This window comes from Acipenser ruthenus, chromosome 4 (genome assembly GCF_902713425.1).
Source record: "Acipenser ruthenus chromosome 4, fAciRut3.2 maternal haplotype, whole genome shotgun sequence".
Taxonomy (NCBI): Eukaryota; Metazoa; Chordata; class Actinopteri; order Acipenseriformes; family Acipenseridae; genus Acipenser; species Acipenser ruthenus.
In genome coordinates, this window is record NC_081192.1 from 43,265,461 (window position 1) to 43,289,053 (window position 23,593).

The window sequence follows — 23,593 nt, forward strand, 5'->3', positions numbered from 1 at the left end:
TTAGGTTTCAATGACATGCACAGCCTATTGCAACCTGGATTTGTTACTATACTTTTTCTTGTGATTGATACTCTGTATAATTTTCAGGTTTTGGGATAGGAAATAAATCATACATTCTAGGCCCCAGCACCACTGTGCGTGTCTGGTCATTATCTCAATCCTGCCATATAAAGGATTTTGCACATTGGATATAACTAGAACATATTGTTTTGGTTGGAATCACTAATGAAAATCATCTAGCTGATAATGAACAATGGACTCAGAGTATGCAAAATCTAAGCAAGCTTTTTCCCATGAAATGGTGACAATACAAGTGTTACTTAAGAGATAATTTCTTATATCACTTTCATAATCCTCTAGCTTGGTTAAAATGTGGTAAAGATTAATAAAGGGATTGCCACTGCACGAGCACAACCAATCTGTACAGAGATTTTCATTGTTAATATATATTGTTTTTGTCTTGGTAAGAAGCAAACCTCAATTGGTTCTTGTCTAAGTTACAATTTCTATTAAAATATTGGTTTCTGATAAAGGTAGACATATGTTTTGTACTCAGTGGTCTAGCACAGTACTTAGGATATGGGCTTTTGTGTCACTGGCCCATTTGTGTTTGTAATTGTGGCAATGCCTTAACAGGGGCTCATTTAGTTTGTCTACTTAAAAAAAAAAAAAAAAACGGTAGTAAACTTGGGCTGTACATAGACAGTAAAAACCAAAACAATAAAAAATAAATGACCCAATGCAGTGGTACCTGAAACCATACAATATCTTACTATAACTCAAATGTATGTTCTCAGAAACAATCAATGGCACTTTGTTTTAATTATGGACAAAAAATGCCCAACCACTATAATACATGCTGTGCATTTCTTAGATGAATGAATTGGTGAACACTGATGATCCCGGCAGCTGTCATGTACAAACAGGCATATCCACCAAATAATTTAATCTAGAGAGGTATTCATTGAATAAGGGTTATTGAAGCAGGACAATGACCCTGAGCCTTCTGTTATTATTGTAAAAGACACTACACATAAGGTAATACAAGTTGGGTATGCAAAAGAGCTAAGAGATCTGTTAAACATGAAATAATAAAATAACTTAAAATTGGAAAAGAAAAAAAAAACACCAGTGGAAATTTCTGTAAAGCTTGTTTTTATTATCAGTGTTAAATACCATTACCAGAATTAATTTTGTTTTTATGTTGGTGTCACATTCAGGCCTAATTGCTCCTTTTCCAATTGTTGTTTCCCTTTACTTATTTTGTACTATGTACACAACAGCTGTGTTCACTGGAATAGTGTCATAAACACGACTAAATCATAGAGACATCAGTATGTGAAAAAAATAAAATAAAAAATATTGTTTTAAATAAATACTGCATAATGATAAATATGTACACATCTTCCATACTCTGCTTTTCTTCATATTAAGCATATGAAAAAATTATTTATATAGGAACAATATGCACAAAAGAACCAGTCGTGAGTAAATGTAGTTGTAGCTCACAGTTAAACAGTATGAAAAGATTACAGAATTTGAAATATTTAAGGGATAATGCTCTAATATTTGTTTTACTTTGCTGGTACTTTATGTTTAGGTTCCAGTTTTTTTTTCAAAAATCTTTTACATAAAAGTTCATACTACCATACTTTACCAAGACATAGCCTTGGGTCGAACACACTGCATCACAAAAATAAAAGGCATCTAAAATGGTAGATAATACCTGACTTTGTAATCTTCAGAGGCATTATTCCTTTTCAATAACTTATTTGTGTTATTCTTTTTAAAGCAGCTGCTTTAATTGTATGTACATGGGCTAAAAGATGAAAGTTTGAAGACATTCTTGATACAGGAACAAAGTAATTAAATAAAAAGGACTTCAGGTTAAATTTACATGTCAAAGAACACGTAACTGTCCATGAAATGGAATAATGTCTTGCATTCTATTTAATGAAATGACAGCTCAATTATTACTGACCTTTCATCCAAAATTAAAAGAGAAAAATTAGACTTGCAGCACCACCCAATGGTGAAAAGTAAGTTTTAATGAAAAGAAAAACTGCATGTTCTCTTCAGGTTTCTCTTCCTTATCGTTTAAATTAAATAACAATGGGTTGTTTGGCCTTGGCATGTAAATAAACAAAAATATAGGAAATGATTTATCTTTATTTCCCCCTCAAAAAACCAACAAACAACTAAAAGTGTAAATTGTGCGGCACATTCTCATCTTTGCATACCATGTTCACCTTCCATTCTTTCACAGAGTCAGAAATAGTGCTTGTAAAATTGAACTTCACAGCAAAACAATGCTACATACGTGACCTTTGCTGTTTTTCTTAGAATGTCTCTTGTGAGGTGTACTTTCTTCGGTTTGTGGATTGTTATGTTATTATGTTTCTTTATAACAATAATAAAATAAAATCTACCTGCAAAGTATTGCAGTCCTGAACACTTTCTCCTGCTTTACATATGAAATGCACTTGCTTGAAATAAAACCATGACGCTGGGAGGTGGAATGTTTCACCAAAATGCTTTTACAGTGGCCACAAGAGTCAAGTCCAGTCATTAATTTGCTGTAGAATTCAATTTCAAGGTGAGGTAAAATGTGACTTATTACATGCACTGTACAAGAAACTGTAAAAATTCCAACTATTTTCTTTATCAAATACATGCCGAGTTACTGTAATGTGTGCCCAAGCCATGTTGCAAGAAAAAAAAACAAAAAAAAAACAACAACTTTTCAACATGCTTGATAAACAAATTTAACAAAAAATAAAAAAAATAAAAAATCATACTTAACGAACCAAGAAATGCAGAATAACCTGCAACCCTGAACCAAGTATGCGGCATAGTAGGGGGATAAGACAAAGGTGGCATTGAGAAGTACAATGGTCACCCTAGGAAAGAGAAAAGTGTACAATTTGCACATAATGTTTATCTTTATAAGGCCTATGCCTTTACAATGAAATAAATACTTTACATTTATTTTAATCTTCTCTTTGTCACATAAACAGATTTTTTTTTATATTTGCTAAAAGGTATTCTTTTTAGCTTTCTATAATAGGAGGTCTGCAAAAACACAGACTAATGAACGGTCTAAAGAATGATAAACATGATCTTTTTATCACGCTGTTGCATTCACTCCCCTTGAAAACCATGCACTAGTGAAATTTATTTTTAAAAATAATATAAATTGTTGAAAATGGCTGATCTGTTTTTAATATTTTTTTTTGCAAGTTGCAGCCTCAAGAAAATAATTTGTAATAGTTTTTTTTTCCATTTTTCTTTTTAAAGTTCAGCTAAATTTGTGTCCATGCAAAAAAATCTTTTTTTTTAATTTTTTTATTTCATACAATATATTAACAGAGAAATTACTATATTAGATCACAAAGTTCATCTTGTTTTGGGTTCTGGTGTAAAGATTCTAGAGATTCAATGGTTGCCACATCTGTATTGCCATTAATTCTGAAAATAGTCTCTCAGTACAGAATGCGTATCTTGAGGAAGAGGGTACAGGGCAACTGGAAAGATTTTACCAACCCCCTGTCATTGTCCTCAGAGTCTTCTTCCATAGCTGGCTTTATTGGCGTGGCGTAACCAAGCTTCTGGTCAGGAGAATCACGTGACCCAATTGGGTGCAACAACAAAAAGATATGACATTTAAAAAAGGACTTCTATTGAATTCATCAATTGGTTCTCAGTTGTTTTTTTTTTTCCATGACTTCAGATTGGATGAAAACCTAGTGTCACTGAACTCCAAGCGTATAAGTTCTTCACAGCTTCCGCCTGTTTACCCCAGAGGGCCTTCTTGGCGCACAATGTGTGCGACTTTCTCTGAAAACACAGGACCACTTTTGCATCCTTAGAAACGGGCTCAGAAGACACAACATTAAGCATGCAGTGTAACCAGGGCTTGTGACCTGTTAAGACTGTTAACTTGGATGCGGGTTGCTATGACAACACTTTGTTTCCAGGCTGCTATGAGCGAGCATAAGGTCCAGTTGAACTGTCAAGTGATGACTGGGAAGCTCTTCTAGTCAGAGGTGCCAAGGTTGGGTCCACCAGTGAGGAGGGGGGGAAGAGCTTGAACCAGCCAATCACCATGTTGGATAGGTCAAGCTCATCTAAAAGTATCTGTGCAGCTCCCATAAAGGATTTATGGTCCATGCGTCCATAGTCGCCCCATACAATAATCTGCAAAGAAACAGATAAGAAACGTTACTACTACATCATTTACTACTTTAATATATATATAAAATAGATGTAATTCATATTCACCTCACTCTGTATGAAACAATTACATTTGTTAGTTTTTGGTTAAAGGGTTGTAAATAAAGAATTGAAAAAGACAAAGCTATTTTGAAAACTTTACCTGACACAGATACAGTTTGGACTACCAAGGTTATTGGAATACTAAATCGAACAAATCCAAACCTTCATCAGAGCTATAATTAAATCCTCTTTAATATTAGTGTGTTTCTGATTGGTGGTAAATATTCATGCAGTTTGGCTTCCAAATTAGTAGTAACAGTAGTGAAAACAGTCAACCTACTTGTAGGACTTTTCCAGTTGGGCTTTCCTCAAATGACAGCTGCTGCTGGTAGAGGGGATCCAGAGTTTTTCTTGCTACTTTTGTTTTCTTTTTGGCTATACAGAGTCCGTTGTCCAGTAGATATACCTTAGCATAGGGAGCTTTAGAGAGACAAAGAAAAGAAACATTAAGAAAAAAATTACAATTTACCAAGAGAACTTTTTAAAAACTTTACAATTGTGGACAATAACTTTCTAATTTTAAATACTTTTTATCCTTTGTCTGGCAAACATTAAAAGATAAAACTCCAATTGTGTCTCTCCTATTGTGTCCCAAGTTGATTTGAAAAAATGCTAGAACTAAAAGAGTTAATCTCAGTGAATCTTTTGAACAACTTCGGTTGCTGTTGACAGAAGCCTTCTAATTTATATTAAATACTTACAACATAAATCAAAATGAGAAATATCAATATGTAAAATCCGTAGGCATAATGAAACAATTAAACCAAGAATACAAAAGAATATGTAAAACTATAAGAAAACAAGGGGTTTATTTGATCAACCTGTATCCCACAGGAATAAGCCACAGCACCACCCTGGATTGGGCAAAGTTGAATCAAATTAACTCCTATATCAACTAGACAGTCATTTTGGCTAATGCCTTCATCAGCATAATGTAAGCTCCTGTAGTTAATAGGTGAATGGTTGATTCTTATACCTGGCAGTGCCTTTGAACCTGGTTTCCCAACAAGGCCACGGGCTCTGATTACTTCCACCTCTAGCTGTCCCTTTTTGTCCATCATCCCGATCTGGATGTCACCTAAAAACAAGCAAAAACAAAATAAGATTCAGGCCCAAATTTATAAAGGAGAAAAACCGACTGCAAAAAGCCACGTAATGTGCGTGTTCAGTACGGCCTCACTCAGCGTCAAAATAGCAACCTATTTTATAAGACTAATTAGATGAAGCAGGTGATTCCGCAATCAAACAATTTAAATACCCCTCACCGTAATTAGTGGTGGAGAATTACACACCTCTCACAATAAATAGCAGGTTTGGGCCAACCCTGCGTGTGTAGGCTACACATTCCAAAAGAAAATGAATGGCACACAAAGACATCAGCCTGGTACTAGCAGTCAAACGGCAGTCCATGGCAGTCAAACGGGTGGAAAATCCTTCCATTGTTGTACAGCAATATGTTCAACAACAATAACAGCTTTGTACGAACAGTCTTCAGTTTAACTACGACTTATATCTTCTTAAATTTGTATGCATTTACAACTCTCCTATGTCTTATGTATGTCTGTATTTTTGACTCTATGTATGATTTTAAAGCATATCTGTATGGTCTATAATATAGCTACATTATTCAGATGTGCCTACAACCAGCTGTACTGTATGTGCTCTAGCTACAAACTAACTGCGTCATTCTTTCAAACTCGAATTTCACAATACTGCCTGAACCAGTATTGTTAAATAGCAGAATACCATATTACAAAAAATAAATTCTGTAGGCTTTACTAAAATAACAGTGGAGGATGAGCCCTCATTGTATTACATGTATATGAGACTTTTTCTTTAGTGCGTCTCGGAATATCGTTCAATCTTATCTTAATCTCCTCCACTGTTCCTATCATAATGCCTACACTCTAGAAGTAAAGGCTCTTGTTAGAACCTTGCTTTGCCACTGTGGGGAGACCTATTTAGGTGCTTCTAAGAACCTTTTTTAACATGGATTCTATATTCTCTATTTGTAGACTTTCTTTTTTGTCGTGTAAGCTATGAAACATGTATTGAAAATTAGAGTTTGCAAAACAATACGCAATTTACAAGCTCACTTGATCAGAAGGGTTAAAAAATGAACTCTTTGCACAAGAATTCAGAACCCCTCAGTGCCCGTTTTACGGTCGTAAAACATGCGCAATGCTTTTATATATCTGGGCCTTTTATTTTATACTTTTATTTTCAGGCTCTTTTATATATGATACAAATTCTTCAAAGAAGAATGGCTACTTACCCATAGAAGGGGTTGCCAGCGACTGGCGCCCAACAAGCTGAGCTGGACCAAGGCCATCTAGAAAATCACTAAACTGACTGTCTGATGCCAATCGTACACCTGGGAAAATGAGGCTGTGGATAGAAGAATAACACTCAAACTCTCTGTATGTATTCCCTATTCACCTGAGCAGCAGCAGTGCACCAGATCCATCCACAGGCTTTGAGTACTGTTTAGTAACATAGGATATACGGTAATATTATTGTAAAAAGTATAATTTAAGGACATTATAAGCTTAAGCATTAATTACCATTAAATAGCTCACAAATAATATAACAACTGTAGTTTAATAATATGGTGGTACTCTCTGTAAATTGTGGAGATCTGAAGCCCAGTGTTATGTGATGATAGGCAGCCATTGCTACTTTTCTGGTTGAGTTTTACTTACTTTCCCTCTGAGCTGTAGCTGTTCATGCTTCCATCGGTTGATTCTCGACTTGCTTGCCGAGTCATCCGATTTCTCATTTCTACTGCCAAGCCTGTTTCCGTACTCCTCTGGATGGTACTGCGCAGTTTTTTCCCTCCCGCTTCTATCAAGACAACAATGAGAGAAACATTAATAAAACTGGTTCTGATTTCTTCTTGGAATCAGCTGCTTAGATTCAGAAACCAATGGAAATTTAAAAACTACTGTAAATGGAGCCAATCTTGTATTAGCTCCATAGTGAAATACAAATGCATTTCCAGGTAATACTAGGCAGTCATGATATTTTAGCACTGTTTAAAGGTTACATAAGAACCATTTTATTTTATTGTGTTACATGTTCCCATGTGTTGCTACAACTGTTTACGTAAGGTGTGTGTATTGCTTTTATTTATTTATTTATTTTACATTTTGACCACTTTTTTAAACTTTTAAATTGCAATCCCTGCCTCAAGATGGCTTCCCATGTACCCGCATGGACTTCTCAGAACTACATTTCCCATCATCCTCCTGCTTACTGATAAATCCATTTTAAAAAAGTGGTCAAAATGTAACAAAAAAACATAAATTCACTAAGCTGCAGCTAATATATGCTAAAAGCAATAATTTGTCATAAAAAAAGCTCTTGGGTTTGGGACATGTATGTGTTATTGTGATTGTTGCCAGATTACTGCTTGAAACCAAACTGGGTCATGGAAAGATTTTAAAATAAATACATACTCATTACCTGTGACAGATTATTACATTTAAAACAGATAAAGAATCTGGTTCCATTAACGGTGAATTACACAAGATGTTACATTGTGCAAACACTGGTTAAGTATTTAAATAATGAACAAACTGAATTTATTTGATACTGTACCAGCAGGCCCACACCTGTTTTACTTCAATGTGTGTTGACAGTTCTAGGTTAAGCAAGTTTTTTAAATGTATTGTTTCAGACAAGAGGAAGCTTCTTGAACAAATGCATGAACCACCTACAGCCCTTAAGGACAAAGGCAAGTGGGACAAGGAATGCAAAGTGATTTTCTCCATTGAACCTGCAAGTGATTTTCTCCATTGAACCTGCTCCTCATCCAAATCCAATCAATGTGACAGGACTGGGCAACCTGAGCCTACACTCCAGTGAGGTCAGGGTGTGACCGCACTCTTCCTGATGTGGCAGTCGTACCATCAATCAAGCACTGGGCCAGAGTGGGAGTAAGTCATGAACAATTTTTAAATATTCACATCCATTCGGTTCCATCAATTTAACACAAATCTGTCTTAGCAATCAAGAGGTTATTTTAAAGAAAGCTTATTATATACTTATTTATTTTTTTTAAAGAAGATAGCTAGAATTATTACCATGTTTGAACATTTGTAATACATAATAATGATCGAATGGAAGTCATTATACTGTAGTATACCTCTAGCTGACACAAAGGGATTTTATTTTGCAAAGTCTGTTTTTTTCTTCCATTAACCTGATACAGTTTTGTGTATGGTCTTCTTTAGTGTCACACTCCTATTCATCACTGTAGTAGATCACTGGAAATTTGCAAACTGCTTCATGTATCATCTCCTTGCTTCATCATAAATGGTGTGGTTTTATGAGGGTTAAACTTGTGAGCCAGAGGCTAAAGCTCAATGAAAGCACGATGGCTTGTCACTGCTTATTACTGTACATAATGTATTGAAATGGAAAGGGAATGGAGAATTTCAAACAGAAAAGGCTCTTAGACCAGAACCAAATCGAGTGCTCAGCTGTTCCCACCGCCATCTGCATTTAATGAATTTTGAATGAGGTCTAATTTACTGCTCTCAGATCTGTCTCCGCCATTTTGTCTCCTCAAGTAATTCTAAGAATTGATATTTTTATAAAACCAAATAAGAGATCAATGGAATATTTACCTACACAGTGTTGTGATAGTACATGCATCTTGAATGTCAAACTTACCAAAGCATAGTCCTATTTTCAGTATAAACCATTCCCAGCTTTAAAAAATAAAAATACATACTGTATTCACTTTTAAATCTACCCTTTCTCAGAAGTATTCTTCCTTTCAGAAGCAGTGTGATTTAGCAGTCAGCGCTGAGGACTGGGAGCCACAACATTTCAAACCACTGATTTTAGACCTTGTGGAAGTCAATTCACCACTATAAGTCTCACTTCTGAATAGCAGCATTACCCATTAAACAAATCACTTCATACCCCTATAAACATGTTATACTCACATGTTCTTAAATGGAATAACTTGCAATTTAAATATTTAAACATGCTTCTATATGAGTAAATTCATATTTGATTGACATGCAGTTTTTACATGTGGTTATCAATTCTGCAACCCCCTGATATTTAACTAATATTTTACATTACAGAAAATTACTGTTTGAAAGAAATGTATAGTACTGTACTGACAAACCATCAACTGTTACACAGTAGAGTAGTGTGGATTTATGAAATTAAATGTGATGTTCCTACCAGCTAGCTGCTTAAGTTCCATTAACTTAATTCCAACTCTTCTGTAACTGACCTAGCAGCCTCCACACTTGGTGTGAAAAATATGTTGTTGCCTAGCAGCTAAATACCCCTCACTATAAGACCCTGTCCACACTATGCCTTTAAACCACATTAGTTGCCTTTAAACCAGCTTAAAAGTGCTAAATACGGTTAGCGTTTACACTATGCAGCGTTTAATATCGTACTCGAGAACCGGACTGGAGACCTCCTCAGGGAGTAGTCTCGAGTCTGGTTCTAAATTAGATTGCATGAGGTAGTACAGTTTGTCAGAAATGTGGATGCTCCAATATCCCGAAATGCTTTCTGATATGTTTGGCGCCTGAAGGACTTGCTATCAGTGTACACTCCGCACTGGGTACAGTTGGCACCGCTTTATTGGGAAATAAGTGGCTGTCCTGAATCAGTGACTGTCCCAATTTAACGAGAGGCATTTGAGATGACCTTAGTCACACTTTTCTGGATTCTTTATAGAAAAGAAAAATAATGAAATTATACTACATTATGATTAAATGTTAAATACGAGTCAATGTATTTTTTTTATTCCTAAACAAAATTAAATCGCACCTGCGATGTTGACACGCCAACTTTCTTTGCAACAGCAGCATGAGAAATCACAGGAGACTCCTTCTTCAAGAGTTCAACGTGGTTTTTGCAATTTACACAAGTCACAGTGTAATCAGGTTCTCACTGCACTGTGCTACACAACCTGTCTTGCTCTGAAAAGCGATCTCTGTTCATCATTTGAAAATACTGTATCCCAGTTAAATGAAGTGATGTCCCAATTAAACGACATAAATAGCATTAGGAAGAACTGTCTAAAAGTAGGATTGGGGAAGAACAATTCATGCAATTTGTCAGCTCTGTTTGAAATACAATTAAGGGAACCAGAATTAGGCTCAAGCAAGATATCAAGGATTTATGAAACAGAATCAGCTCAATTTGTTTAAAGGGAAGTCACCTGATTAAAAATAAAACCTGAAAACTTCAAGCCCTACTTGTGTGTGTTCGCATTTACTTTTTCCAAAATACTTATTTTTTTTAGCAATATGGATCTCTATTAATATTTTAAAATAAATGTCTATTGTATTAATTTCCACTGTTCATTGCGCTGCAAGGAACTGTAACCAAACTATTTTAATAGTGTGTGTATGTAAGCCCGACTAAACTTGAAACGGAACTTCAGTGTGGATGCTTTGAGCAGAATTAAGTAGAACGGTTTCGAGTACTGTTCTCCAGATCAGTTATGTAGTGTGGACAGGGCCTAAAATAAAATAGCAAACATAACAGCCAAGATGTTCCTTTTTGTGATTTGGTTCATACAGGGACAGTCAAAAAGCTGGTTATATACCGCACTTTCATTAAATTAAAAAAGGTGTCATGTCAAAGCCAGGAATAAGAATAGTTTGAAGCAATTTGACATTGAAGTTATCTGTGGTTATTTTAAGGTTACATACTGTAATGCTTTGTTAATCAGAGGCTTCTGTGGAAAATTACCACACATTGACTTCTAGATGCAACATGAAATAAATGACATTACAATAACGAAATTGTATTTGATCTGACATACAGTACTGAGCATTTTTTATGAACAATGTCTTTTAGACCTTCTGCAGACCCCTGTGAGGTTCTGGGTCAGAATGACTTGAGATGAACTCAGTATCATCTCAGCAGTGCAGTATTAAAGTAGCAGAGATATGATTGAGAGCTGATGTGGTGAAGCAGCACCTGGGTTGCAAAGGGAATGTGACATTGTTGTAATAGTTTTAATGGTAAAGGCAGATGGATTACATGCACATAATAAGTAACTTGCATAACCCAAGTGCTTATACTGTAAACCATAGCCACTGCAGTATTTATCTTAATATATCTTGGGTCTTTTATTATGAATTTTGTTACTTTCATTTTAATTAAAAAAAAAAAAAAAGCATCATAATTTTCAACTGTTTTTATACATCTTATACACATATTTTATTTAATCACATGTTGCCATTATATAAAATATAGTATTATTTATTGTTGCATCCTGTTAGCAGTTTTTCTATCACAATTTAAAGGAAAAATGGCACTGATATGCATATGGAAGTCTGGCTCTGGGGTTGTAATACCAACATGTTCTCTAATTAGCGATTTGTATTTTATGTTATTCCCAGCAAAGCATTAGTGTGCAAGGAGATACCAGATATGTACTGTTACTGACCATTTAGTTGAGGGTCTAGCTGTGTTCTGGTGCTGGTTACCAGGCAATACTCACATAATATTGTATCAGAGCATAGGGCGTAAAACATTTCCTTGAGTTGGTGTGTAAGAGTGTGCATTACTGGCTGGATTTGTGAAAGCCCAGTCTAGACATACTTTCACTTAATTGAGACCCTGCCTTACACTACATTGATGTACATTTCTGAATAGAACATTGCAATGTAAAGCATGCAATTTTAATGCTCAGTTAAAAACACTTGCACACCAACAGCACTTCAAATCTAATCTCAGTTACGGCTAGTGTGTTTCCAACACAGTGAAGGGAAACATATTATTATTATTATTATTTATTTATTAGCAGACGCCCTTATCCAGGGCGACTTACAATTGTTACAAGATATCACATTATACATTATTTCACATTATACAGATATCACATTATTTTTACATACAATTACCCATTTATACAGTTGGGTTTTTACTGGAGCAATCTAGGTAAAGTACCTTGCTCAAGGGTACAACAGCAGTGTCCCCCATTGGGGATTGAACCCACAACCCTCCAGTCAAGAGTCCAGAGCCCTAACCACTACTCCACACTGCTGCCTCCAAACATACAGAGCAGCAAGGGAAAAAAATGAGCCCAGATTTATTTAATTACGCTTCCCCCACTAGTCATGTCATTCTGGCCAGGACTGCACAGCACAGCACAGCCACAATCAAGTAATTTACTTTTGATTAAAATTGCTTTAAAAAAACTGTTACAGGCAATCGTTGAACGTCAGGCTGCTTAAAAGGTGCAAGCAAAGCAAGTCTTACTGCTTCTTTATTGCCTATTACAGCAATTGGTAATGAAAAACCAAAAAGCCTTTCCTGCATAATTAATTATCTGCTTAGGTTCTAACAAAGTGAATGAATTAGTTTGGGATTTACAGCACCCAGGATCTGAGGAACTTGTAAAGCTAATCAAACTATTTGCTTAAAGGACTGAAGTGTTTCAGTTTAATTCTTGTTTTTTCATTAACAAATAAATTAAAAATACCAGCAATACCTAGACCAATGAGATGCTAAAGGAAAGCTGTTATACTCCATTCTCTTTCAATAAACCTGATGATAAACTATGTTTTGGGCCGTTTATAATGGAATTAAATAAATTACTGCAAGACACAAATTAAGCAGAAAGTGAATTACTCTACATCAGGGGTGAACGGGTTGTCTTCACAATAAGACAAGACGTTTGGTATACAGTGAGTTACGCATAAAATTACTCATCCAACATGTCCCTCCTTAAAATATATAATTATCAAATGTTCTACACTAAAATATATTCACTATAATCGTTAATGGAAGGATATATTTAATAATTGTGCACATGTCCTGGTTTTGCTCACACAACAGCACTATGTATAATACAAGAGCACAGTTTAACAAGCCAGTCACATAATTAATAATCATGACAGACTTCATAAACACAGATATCCATTTTATACCGACATAAGGGATGCATCACATCTTAGTGAAAGTTTCTATGGCAAAATAATCTTACCTCCATCCTCCTCATCAAAAGAGTTCATGCAAGGAAAGTAAACAGCCAGTGCCTCAAAAGACGCAGAGAGGCTCATCCGACTCTGGGAATGCTGCACTCGCATCCCGGGGTTTGTGGTGTCTTGTCCCTGCCTACCCATGTCGGCTGACCTCTCTTTTGTACAATATAGAATACGGGGCGTTTTTGCAGTTAGCTAGCCCTGTAGGTTTTAGCGAAAGATCTCCGTGGACACTTTGACTCACTGACCGATAGGTAGCCTACTACTCTAACCAGATACTGTATATCTTTTTCAACACTTGTAGTGTTTTAAAAAAAAAAAGTACTCCTCACTATGAGCAAGGCCACAGTTAGTTTTTATGTAGCACTGCTCCTCTCTTACAGATTCATAAAAAGCATTTGCTGCTTCTGCTGTATCTGGTGCTCAGTGCCTCCCTGCTGTACCTTGCTCTCTGCTTCAGCAGTAGGATGCTGACTGGACTAATGCCTCTTCAGTTTCAGCCAATCAGAGTGCAGTGTGGGGATAAGTTATTCTCCAGAAGAAGGAGCTCTACCCAGAGATGTAATTTTCCTACACTAACATATTGCCTGTGAAGTCTCTCTTATAGTACGTTGCCGGGTGGCTGCATTTGCATCACTCTGAGCAATTAGGAATGTTTACACCCAGCTCTACTGCATACTAGTCATTGACCAGCAATTTGCCATTCACTCCAAATTCACGTGTTCAGGAAAGTTTTTCTCAAACACAGCTTTTGCTGAACGTTGCAGTGTTGATATAAACAGTGCATGATCTAAATAGCTGTTTAAATCTTTGTGAAAAACAACATCCTTAGCAGTCTATTTAGAGGATGTTTTGTATTAAAATGCCAGGTTTGATCCTTAAAATTTTTTTTTTTTTAAAAGTGGGTGGTATTTAGATCTGCCAGCGTTTAGACCAACTGAATAGTCCTTTGTGTGTTCTTTTACAGTTGTATCCTTTCACTATTTTTTGCTATGCTTTAACTATGGTATACCGCAATAAACATTTCTAAGGCATTTCTGGTGCAGTACATGAGCTGCATTATGACAGCATCTTCACAAAGCAGCTGTCCACTTCTGTTATTCAGTCTTGGGCCTCGCGTACCAAGTGTGGACTGCCGACTGCCAAATTGTGTTCATTTTTGTAATGTGGACAATTGTTCACCCGCAAAATTAATTCTAGTCAGATTCAAACCCAGGTCTTTGGAGGCAATTAGCCCATGGTCACCTATCAGTTTTCAACCAAAGCTCATCTACATTCCTTGACTTTCAGTTTTGTATTAATTAATTAAACCTGGAACACTGAAATGACAAAATATCACAAAAAGTAATTGTTGCAATCTATACACCCTAAATGAATACGACACAAATAAAAATGCTAAAAACAAGCTTTCACTAGTACACAGAGTATTATTCTTGCCACGATCTTCCAATTAAAACTACTGCCGTGCATACTTCCCCTGAGAACCACTGCAATTCAACATAAAACAGATAATCAACCCCTGTCTTAAAATCTCTGACTTTGAAACAGTTTTTTTTTTTTTTTTTTTCAATTAAAAATACAGTTTGTAATGCAATATCCTGATTGTGTGAACTGTAACTTTATTTTCAGAAGTTTGCTTTGGAAGTAAATTAAAAGAAAGATCGAGATATACATATATATCGTATAACACTAACTATATTATATATATATATATATATATATATATATATATATATATATATATATATATATATATATATATATAGTGTTAATCTATTGCCTTTTTGTACCCTGGGGTACAGCAGCCACCCATAGCCACATCACAGTTTTCAGAATCAATAAAAAAAAGAGGGTGGTAACAAACCCTTGCTCTATGCATTTGACTTTTTCTTTTTTTTAACACCCTAGATGATCAATTATGTGGCCCTTTTAGTTTTTAAGATTGCTTGAAACCCCACATATAAAAAAGTATACCATGTGGATTGGGAGTACAGTAGAATTCTGTAGAATGGGGTGGTAGACAAGGCAGCATGTAAGAATGCCTTTTTGGGGGATGCATGATCCCACCTATCAGCAACAGGGTGGCTGCTTGCAGTGGGATTTTAACATCTACTTTTAGCACAGCACTAGTATTATTGATTAACTTAGTATCTACAGTATGCACATAATAAAGTTTGCTTATTAATGTCTAATCGTGGATTTACTTTGTTGCCTGTCAAAATAGAACAGTTTAATTTTTATTACTAGACAAAGAAATTAGAGCTCCCTTTGAGAAAGGTATGCAAGTCAAACAGAAACAATAAGCAGTTGGTATATCATGATATATGGACTGTCCAACTGAATGCTTCCATCCAACTCAAAAAGCTCCTACTGCCATGGAGCTATTATTCAACCACGATAATGACACCCTGCTACTTCTGCTGTGGACGACAACAAAAGCACAGGAAAAAATAAATCTAATGCTAGCCAACTAAATACAGAAGGCACCAATTTCCTCATGTTGCACCTCTGTGCTATTCTCCTGATACAATATTCAAGCTTAATGGTTTTGAGACATCACATTTCTACATGTCTTGCTTGTGCAAACTTGCCACTATCCCATACAATATGTACTGTAGGTTGACCGTGGGTTTTGAGCCAATGCAGGAGCTTACAGTAGTGGTAGCCAATAACAGCTTAAGCAATAAAATCCTTTTACTGGAAGGGGGCACATGGTCACTTACTGCAAATACAGCATGTATCTGTAAACTGCAGATGTAACTAATTCCCATTTACAGCACATTTTGTAGGTTATTTTTTCTCATATTCTTCACAACCCTACCAAGCTTGTAAAACAAAGATAGTATGATCAAAATATACAAGAGCCCCCATCCCCTCCCCCAGTACTTATACCTGAAGCTTAATGATCAAGATTTAAAGGTGCCTTACCGATAACTACCGATTTTTTTAAAATCTTTGATAATTTTTCATTACATTTTTCACGTTTCATTTTATTACAACTCAAATAGATGTATATCAATAACAGTACGGTATACATCATATACATATTTTTTATTAAACATTATCCGCTTATTTTTTAAAAACATTTTGACAAACAAAATGAAAGAAAAATAATTTAGTTACCATAATTTCTCATTAGCGGCAGTAACGGTAACATAACATTCAGTCCCCCACTCTTTTTAATTAACTGCCTATTTACAGGAAATACTGCCCATGCCCTCTATAAAAATATAATAAGATAAAATAAAATATTTGTATTTACACTGTCCTGTTACTGTGGGTCTGTCACATACAGCAATCTACCCATTAAAAAAAATGATAGGAATTCAATCCCATTGCACTGAAGCAGGGCTCCAGTATACAAGCTTGGGTTTTCTCAGTATTTAAACACTAAGCAAAGCAGATTAATTCATTTAAATTAATTCAAAACCAAAACAGCATTGGCTCCAGTGCAAAGTTTGCACCACTTGAAATAAAACAAACAATTAGCACACTAATACAAAATTAAAGCAAAAAAGCCACATTTTCCCCAAAAGGAATAAACAGCTAATGCTTAATGATGGTATGTTTCGACTCCCATTCCAGCCGATAGCTGCAAAATCTGCACATCATTATTTTGTCACCGTCAGCTGCATACATCCCCTCATGCTCAAATTCTTTGCAGCGTTGTTTAATTGTTATGTGCGGTTTAGGCATTTTAGAAACAAACGTCTCTTCTCTTCCATCACAATTTTAATTCCCAAATGACTCGCTGCAATTATACATCTGCACAAGTGCTAGTCAGTGCTGCCATTTCCATTCAGACCGTGTCTATGGTAACGACTGAGCTTTGACAACTACGATTGCAAGTATTTATTTAAAGTATTGTTTGTATAAACCTCCCAATTTAAAAATGTAATTCTATGTTTGCTTTATAATGATTTTTCGTTTTACTTCGTTTTATATTTGCATTTCGTTTTATTTCATGCTATTTCATATTTCATATAATACAAAATAAATACAAAAAATACAGTACTGTTCATAAATCACAAGTTTACTATATGTACCGCAGTATATAAAATGAAATTACGGTGCTTTGAATGGTACACATGGGTGTAAACTGTATTTTGTGCTTCTTTAATTTCCCCAGGTGAACACCTTAAGGTTGAGGGTATTACAAGTCAAATATGCTACAATATGTGAATGCCTTGCAGTGGAGTGCTGCTGCAAGCACTGTGCGTCGAATGAACATCAGGAGAATTGGTAACATCTAGTGATTCTTCAGTCTCTGGTTGACTTTTTTCTACTCTACTTTTCAGGTAAAATTAGGTTTTATTGTGTAAAACTTGTAACAATTAAAACTACCAGAAGCTTCATGTTTAAATCAATTTCAATAAGATTGTATCCAGGCCTGAAGTGAAAACCCAAAAGACAGTGGAGAATGCTTCCTTCATTTATCAAAGTAGATCTTCTGACTGGTGACTGCCAACTAAACTGTACATGTGCCAGTTAGGATGACACCTCTGAACCTTTCGATATACCGGAGGTGGCCAAACCGCGGCTCAGTTTATAGGCTACTAACGATAATAATAATTGGTGGTATAATGCAAAATTTGTTGCTGGTCCTTTGAAATTCGTATTAATAAGAATTGACTGTCCTCCTGTAAGTAGCATAACTTGTCAATGTGGCACCATGATATATTTTGTGTTAATTGTCTAGGCTGCCAAGTTAATAATTAAAAAAAAAAGAGCTAGAAATCATTTAATTTCAATTTAAAATAATCTTTTATTTGCATTATTCTGCATGGTAATACTAAAAAATCTATAGAATCTAAAAAAAATAAAAAATACATTTAATAAATGTAACACATTTTCACAGAACAGCCATTCTTTCGGGCCACTGTCAGTCACATACTAGTATCTAAAAATACAAGACAGCAGAGCTGCGTTTCTAGCATTGGTTGTTTAATTACTTGTCTTCCTTCCTGTACTTCTGCATCTAGCAGAATCTGAGGCACCGAAGAGATTAAGCCGTTCGGAATCTTGTTAGGAGGTACCTGAGAATACTGTGGCTATTGTCAAGTGATTGCTTAACATGCTGTCGTAGTCAGAAATCAGAGAAAGTAATTCCACATAATTACCTCTGTTTGAGGAATTGGTGCCTTCATCGTGCCTTTTGAATGTCAGTTCCTACTTGCCAAGGTAAACAACAGAATCAATCAAGTGTTTAAGAACCTCACGGTTTTTTCTTACTTGCCCATTGTGATGTATTGTATCCCTACGCTTCTGCTCATCCAGTTGAATATCAATCTGGGTTTGTCCAAATGTTTTGTGTTACAGTGGCTCGCAAGTGACTTTGGGAACGCTCACGTTTTTGTGCTGACTTTGTTAGACATCCTAGATTGCCGTAGCCAGTGCTGTTCCATATCGCCTTTTCTGTGCTGACCAAAATACAGTTCTAGCAGTATACTTTTTTTTGATTGACAGCTACTGATAAGCCACAAGTATATCCCTTCCCTTCCTGTGTCAGTTCAGGTATTTGTGGTGTATACCTCCATTTTTTCTTAAAAATTGATTCGTACCCAAATCGACTACAGTGTCTCCGTTGTCTTATGACATTTTTTTTTTTCGAAATATTACTTAAAAGTTCTCAATAACAGTCTCTATAATAAGCAATATCGCGCAAAATTCAGCTATTCTTACACCCTACCCAAGCATATTTATGTCCCGCCTCTGCTCACTTATGATTGGACTGCCGCGGAGAAAATGCAGTTCTATTGATTGATTTTATTTTATATACAAAAATAAAATTCTGCACGATTAAATTGTAAAAAAAAAAAAAAATCTGATCAACTCTTTAGTTGATTAATTGGTTGATGTGGTAAACTTACTTTCTAATCACCCTGTATATAACAGTATTAAAATAGGTAAAATGAAGATGGAACACAATGCATTGTACAGATGACGTTTACGTTTAACAAAAACAATGTTATTTTGATTCTTATTCTTCTGTACCCTAGCATGTATAGACGTTATCCTTCGGGCACCCTCTGCTGCAGCAAACCACAACTCAACTCCTGCTATTTATTTGAATAATGTCGCATAACACTCGCTAAAACGCAACAAATATTTAAATTAGTATATTGTGTGTCTTTTCATTAACATATTTTCTCTTAGTACATAGGACAAAAGGCATACTTTGCCAAGTGTCGCAACGGAAATCCAAATTGCGGTTTGTTTGCGCTGTGACTTGCCCATTTTAGTAACCTACCCCTAACTCTTATTTTAATTGGCTGCCTCTGTAAATTCATTTTAAACTCATTTACAGGAATCCTGAGGCTCCATGGCGCCATTGATTCTATGGTGGTTATTATTATTATTTATTTCTTAGCAGACACCCTTATCCAGGGCGACTTACAATTGTTACAATATATCACATTATTTTCTACATACAATTACCCATTCATATAGTTGGGTTTTTACTGGAGCAATCTAGGTAAAGTACCTTGCTCAAGGGTACAGAAGCAGTGTTCCCCACTAGAGATTGAACTCACAACCCTCAGGTCAAGAGTCCAGAGCCCTAACCACTACTCCACACTGCTGCCCTTACCTAGCAACAAGATTGCTTATTCCCTTTTTCAAGCAAAACAATTCCCAGCAGCCTGAACAGAATGAATGTTCTGCTAAACACCAAGGATTCAGCCCTTAATTAGTTATTGGTAATAATGGCATATAGTCACTTTGTTGCCACATACAACAATCAGGTTCTAAAGCACTTAGGGTTGATTGTACCAACAAAAAAAAAAAAATCTGTTTAGTGCTAAACTAGGATTAGGTAATCTGGGATTATGTTGTAATATTGTATTAAGACATACTTAACCTTGCATTTATTTTAAACAAGGATTAAATATAAAACCTGGTTTAAAGTTTTGCGCATCCTGATTAAAATATAACCCTTGATTTAATCTGGGTTAGTGGTTAATCCACGTTGGTGAAATTGGCCCTTAATCAAGTGCAGTAACTATACCTAATAAACATGTAATGGAACAGAACCCCAGAATTAGTTACCTACTCCTGCTGCACTGGCTGGTTATGTGAATGATATTTCATTTCTGTGGAATTAACATTGAATAGACAAGCACTAATACCACTACGTTTTAGGCTTGAATCTATACATCCTGCATCTTAGATCCCTTACTGTCTCTTTAGACAGGGTTTGTTGGGTTTGAACAAGCACTGGTAGGGGTATTTATAGTCCTGTACACAATACATACAGTATACAGAAAAGTACAGTCAAAGAGGTTATATATATATATATATAAAAAAATAGGTATGATTACAAGTAAAACCCTGAGGACAATTTTATGGCCAACTTCCTCTGAAGTAGTTTAAGGAATGCAAAGTATTTCAGGCAACTCGACAAAGCATTTTAAACTTACGCAATGGCAGAACGAAAGGTTTCCTGAGTTCCTTTCATGGCTCTGTAGTGTATATTGAAACCTGAACTTGCGTCAGAATGTTTAGATCAGATATTTTTGAATAATGGAGCAGCTTTGTTGAAATGAAAAAGTGGAGGACTTTTTACAGACAAAAACATCTTAATGTGTCTAGTGTAATGTCTAACTAAAATATGTATTTTTTACTTTGACTTAATAAAAAATTGTTCACAGTAAAAATGACTTGTCATAATTTTGTTTTGAACTCTCAAGTGCAATAAGTTAATTTTTTCTGGTCAAAATAAGCAATTTGGAGGTCAAGGCACATACTATACAAATATTTGCTCTATGCTGTTTTTGTAAGGTCTCTTGAAATTCACCGCTACTCTGCAGATAATTATGCATTTTTACTTCCAGTTGCATTACCAATTAGATTAAGTAGTGCTAATTGACTCCAACAACCTTAATAGGAAAATGTATCAGTATATCCAATTTCAATATGTTGTTGAGGCAAACTAATGAAAACAACAATACTGATACATATTGATGAAAAACCTTAACCTAGACCACTAGATTTTGTTTTTTGGGGCGGTGGGACGGGGTGGTGCTGGTGACAGATCAAGATTTTAACAGTGAATGTTTATATGTGATCTGGTTTAACATGTAAATCATTAAAAAATAATACATCTATACATATTTCTTTGTAAATACTGATCAAATTAGTTTAATATACTTTTTGTTATTGATTTTCAGTTTGAATAAAATCTTCAGTTAGTGTGTGAATGTTATTATTATTAGTATTGGTCAACATTATTAAAACAAAGAAGCGTAATTTTACAGAAATACGAAACCAGTGTGTGGCACTCCCTGTCACTTTGACCAAAATTAAAGCGAAATAAAGAGATAGACATACCATCAATTTCCAATTGTTCTGTTATTCCTTAGCATATGGTGTCTTTGTATTGTCTTTATAACCACTGACACTGGCATCATAAACAACATTATATTTTTCAACTTTAATAATTAAATTCTCATTGATGTCCATTTCTCTTTTATTTCTGAGGTAATTTCTGCGTGAACGAGACAGTGACAGTCTGACAGCCTCTCCTTCGACTCTGTCTGAGTAATTATGTGTTTTGTACAGAAACATAGAAGGCTCGTGCAGACAAACCGTCAGTTTGAGATAACAAGGCAATTCTATCTTTGGAGTAAGGGGGGAGTTTGCGTAGCAGCTACAAGAATATAGAATGGTAGTGTACACCTCTTCATGATGACCTCCCCCCCCCCCAAAATAAAAATGAAATAATACGCTTGGACAGTTGTATTGGATTTACCGCTGTATCATGTATAAAGGGTTTTGCAGCCTCACAAACAATAACAAACTTATGCACAAACGTGAGAATCCATTGCACGGCTGTGAGACTCTCAACATTGTGAAAAACTGTGAGTTTCATGGGTAAACATTGAGACTTGACATCCATGGAAAACGACAGATGCATTTCTAAAAAAAAAACACAGAAAAAATGCATAGATAGCTTTATGGGTTTTTTTTGGTTTTTTTTAAAGCTTACAATACATTAGTTCCTATGTAAAATTATGCAGGTAGAAAGAAAATGGAAATTGTGAACATCATTAAGTGACTGGTTTTCGAATACTGAAAATGTGGTTTTCTTATAGTTAGAATGTTGACACTAGTGTAAGCTATACATTTAGGGGATAAAGAAATACCCTCATTACTTTTTATAAACATAAGTAATTAGTTAAAATAACATATTGTCCAAACACTGCTGTATCACAAGCTTCCCAAGTACAAGAAATGATGCAGGTCACTGGCACAGCAACACTAGAGCTAAGATGCTGGCACAGCGCCAAAACCAAACACAGCTTAAGTTTCAGTTGAGGAAATGTAACTAACAAATTACTTAGTCTACCAGTATAACAGGTCTGAAAGAGGCCTTTTCACTTTCTCTGGCTAATGTCCACCGTCATGTATTGTAAATAACTTACTAACTGAAGGCTCATGTGGTGTGTTTCTTTGCCATGTTTACTTCTCAAAAAGGTCTGCAAGCTGGGTAGACGGGGGATTGCAAAATAACCCTGGCACTTTTATCTGCAGTGATCAAGAATAACATTTTCTATGATGATACCAGCTCTGCTACAAATTATGTTTATTGTAACTCTGAACACAGGAGCTGAAAGACTAGCTAAAATATGCAGTGAGTCTTGCACTGCTTGGTTTCAAAATGTCTTGCAAAACAAAACAGGGTGTCTTTCCACAGCAATTGTGTAAGCCTAACTAAAAGACTTCCTTATTTGCACAAATGTTATTGAGGGTTTTAGAATATATATGACATCAGAGCATTTAAAGAAGCAAATGGGGGTGACCTTCAAAATGAGGGTCACTTGAGGAGCCTGATGACTGGCTGTAGGTGACGCTGCCTTGTGCGTATGGAAATTGTATTCTGATTAGTAACCACAATGTGGCACAAACATCATAAAGGTAAAATGGCTTGCTATTACTTGTAGAGTAATATAGACAGTTATGTTCCTGGTATGCTAGGAGGGAAGCTGCTCTTGATAGAGAGAGGTACTGTACATTGAATTAAGATTTGACTTTCCTTGTAAGAGAAACATTGGAATCAAAATAACTAATTATCATCAAAACTATTATGTTGGTTATGTTCTTTTTTTGTGATTTATAAATATATATATATAGTGGGATTTGTTGTTTCATGTCAACTGTAAAAGAGGTTTTTCAAATAAAAAAAAAAATTACATTTTGAAGCATTTCCCATCTAATATCAACAAAATCCATGAATATGTCTTATTATAGCGGATTATAACAGTAGATAATGTTCGGAACATTGTCCCTACTCCTACATATGTACTATCTAGTGCCTAAAAAAAGAAGGTATTTTTAGTATC

At 35.4% G+C, this 23,593-nt stretch overlaps 1 protein-coding gene across 37 annotated transcripts in view; it reads right to left on the minus strand.

Annotated features, from left to right (window-relative positions):
- Window positions 1-3,322: 3,322 nt before the first annotated feature.
- The window catches only part of rims2a (regulating synaptic membrane exocytosis 2a), a 281,737-nt gene continuing 261,466 nt past the window's right edge, over window positions 3,323-23,593 (minus strand). For 36 of the 37 annotated variants that reach the window (XM_059022394.1, XM_059022415.1, XM_059022392.1 and 33 more), the window contains 5 exons: window positions 6,978-7,119; window positions 6,551-6,663; window positions 5,252-5,353; window positions 4,556-4,695; window positions 3,323-4,197 (listed from right to left, as the gene is read on the minus strand). In XM_059022394.1, the coding sequence (XP_058878377.1) occupies window positions 3,982-4,197; window positions 4,556-4,695; window positions 5,252-5,353; window positions 6,551-6,663; window positions 6,978-7,119 (713 nt within the window). In that variant the 3' untranslated portion in view covers window positions 3,323-3,981. Of the gene's footprint in view, window positions 4,198-4,555; window positions 4,696-5,251; window positions 5,354-6,550; window positions 6,664-6,977; window positions 7,120-13,255; window positions 13,895-23,593 lie in introns of those variants that run through there. The other variant, XM_033999303.3, reaches the window with a different exon arrangement.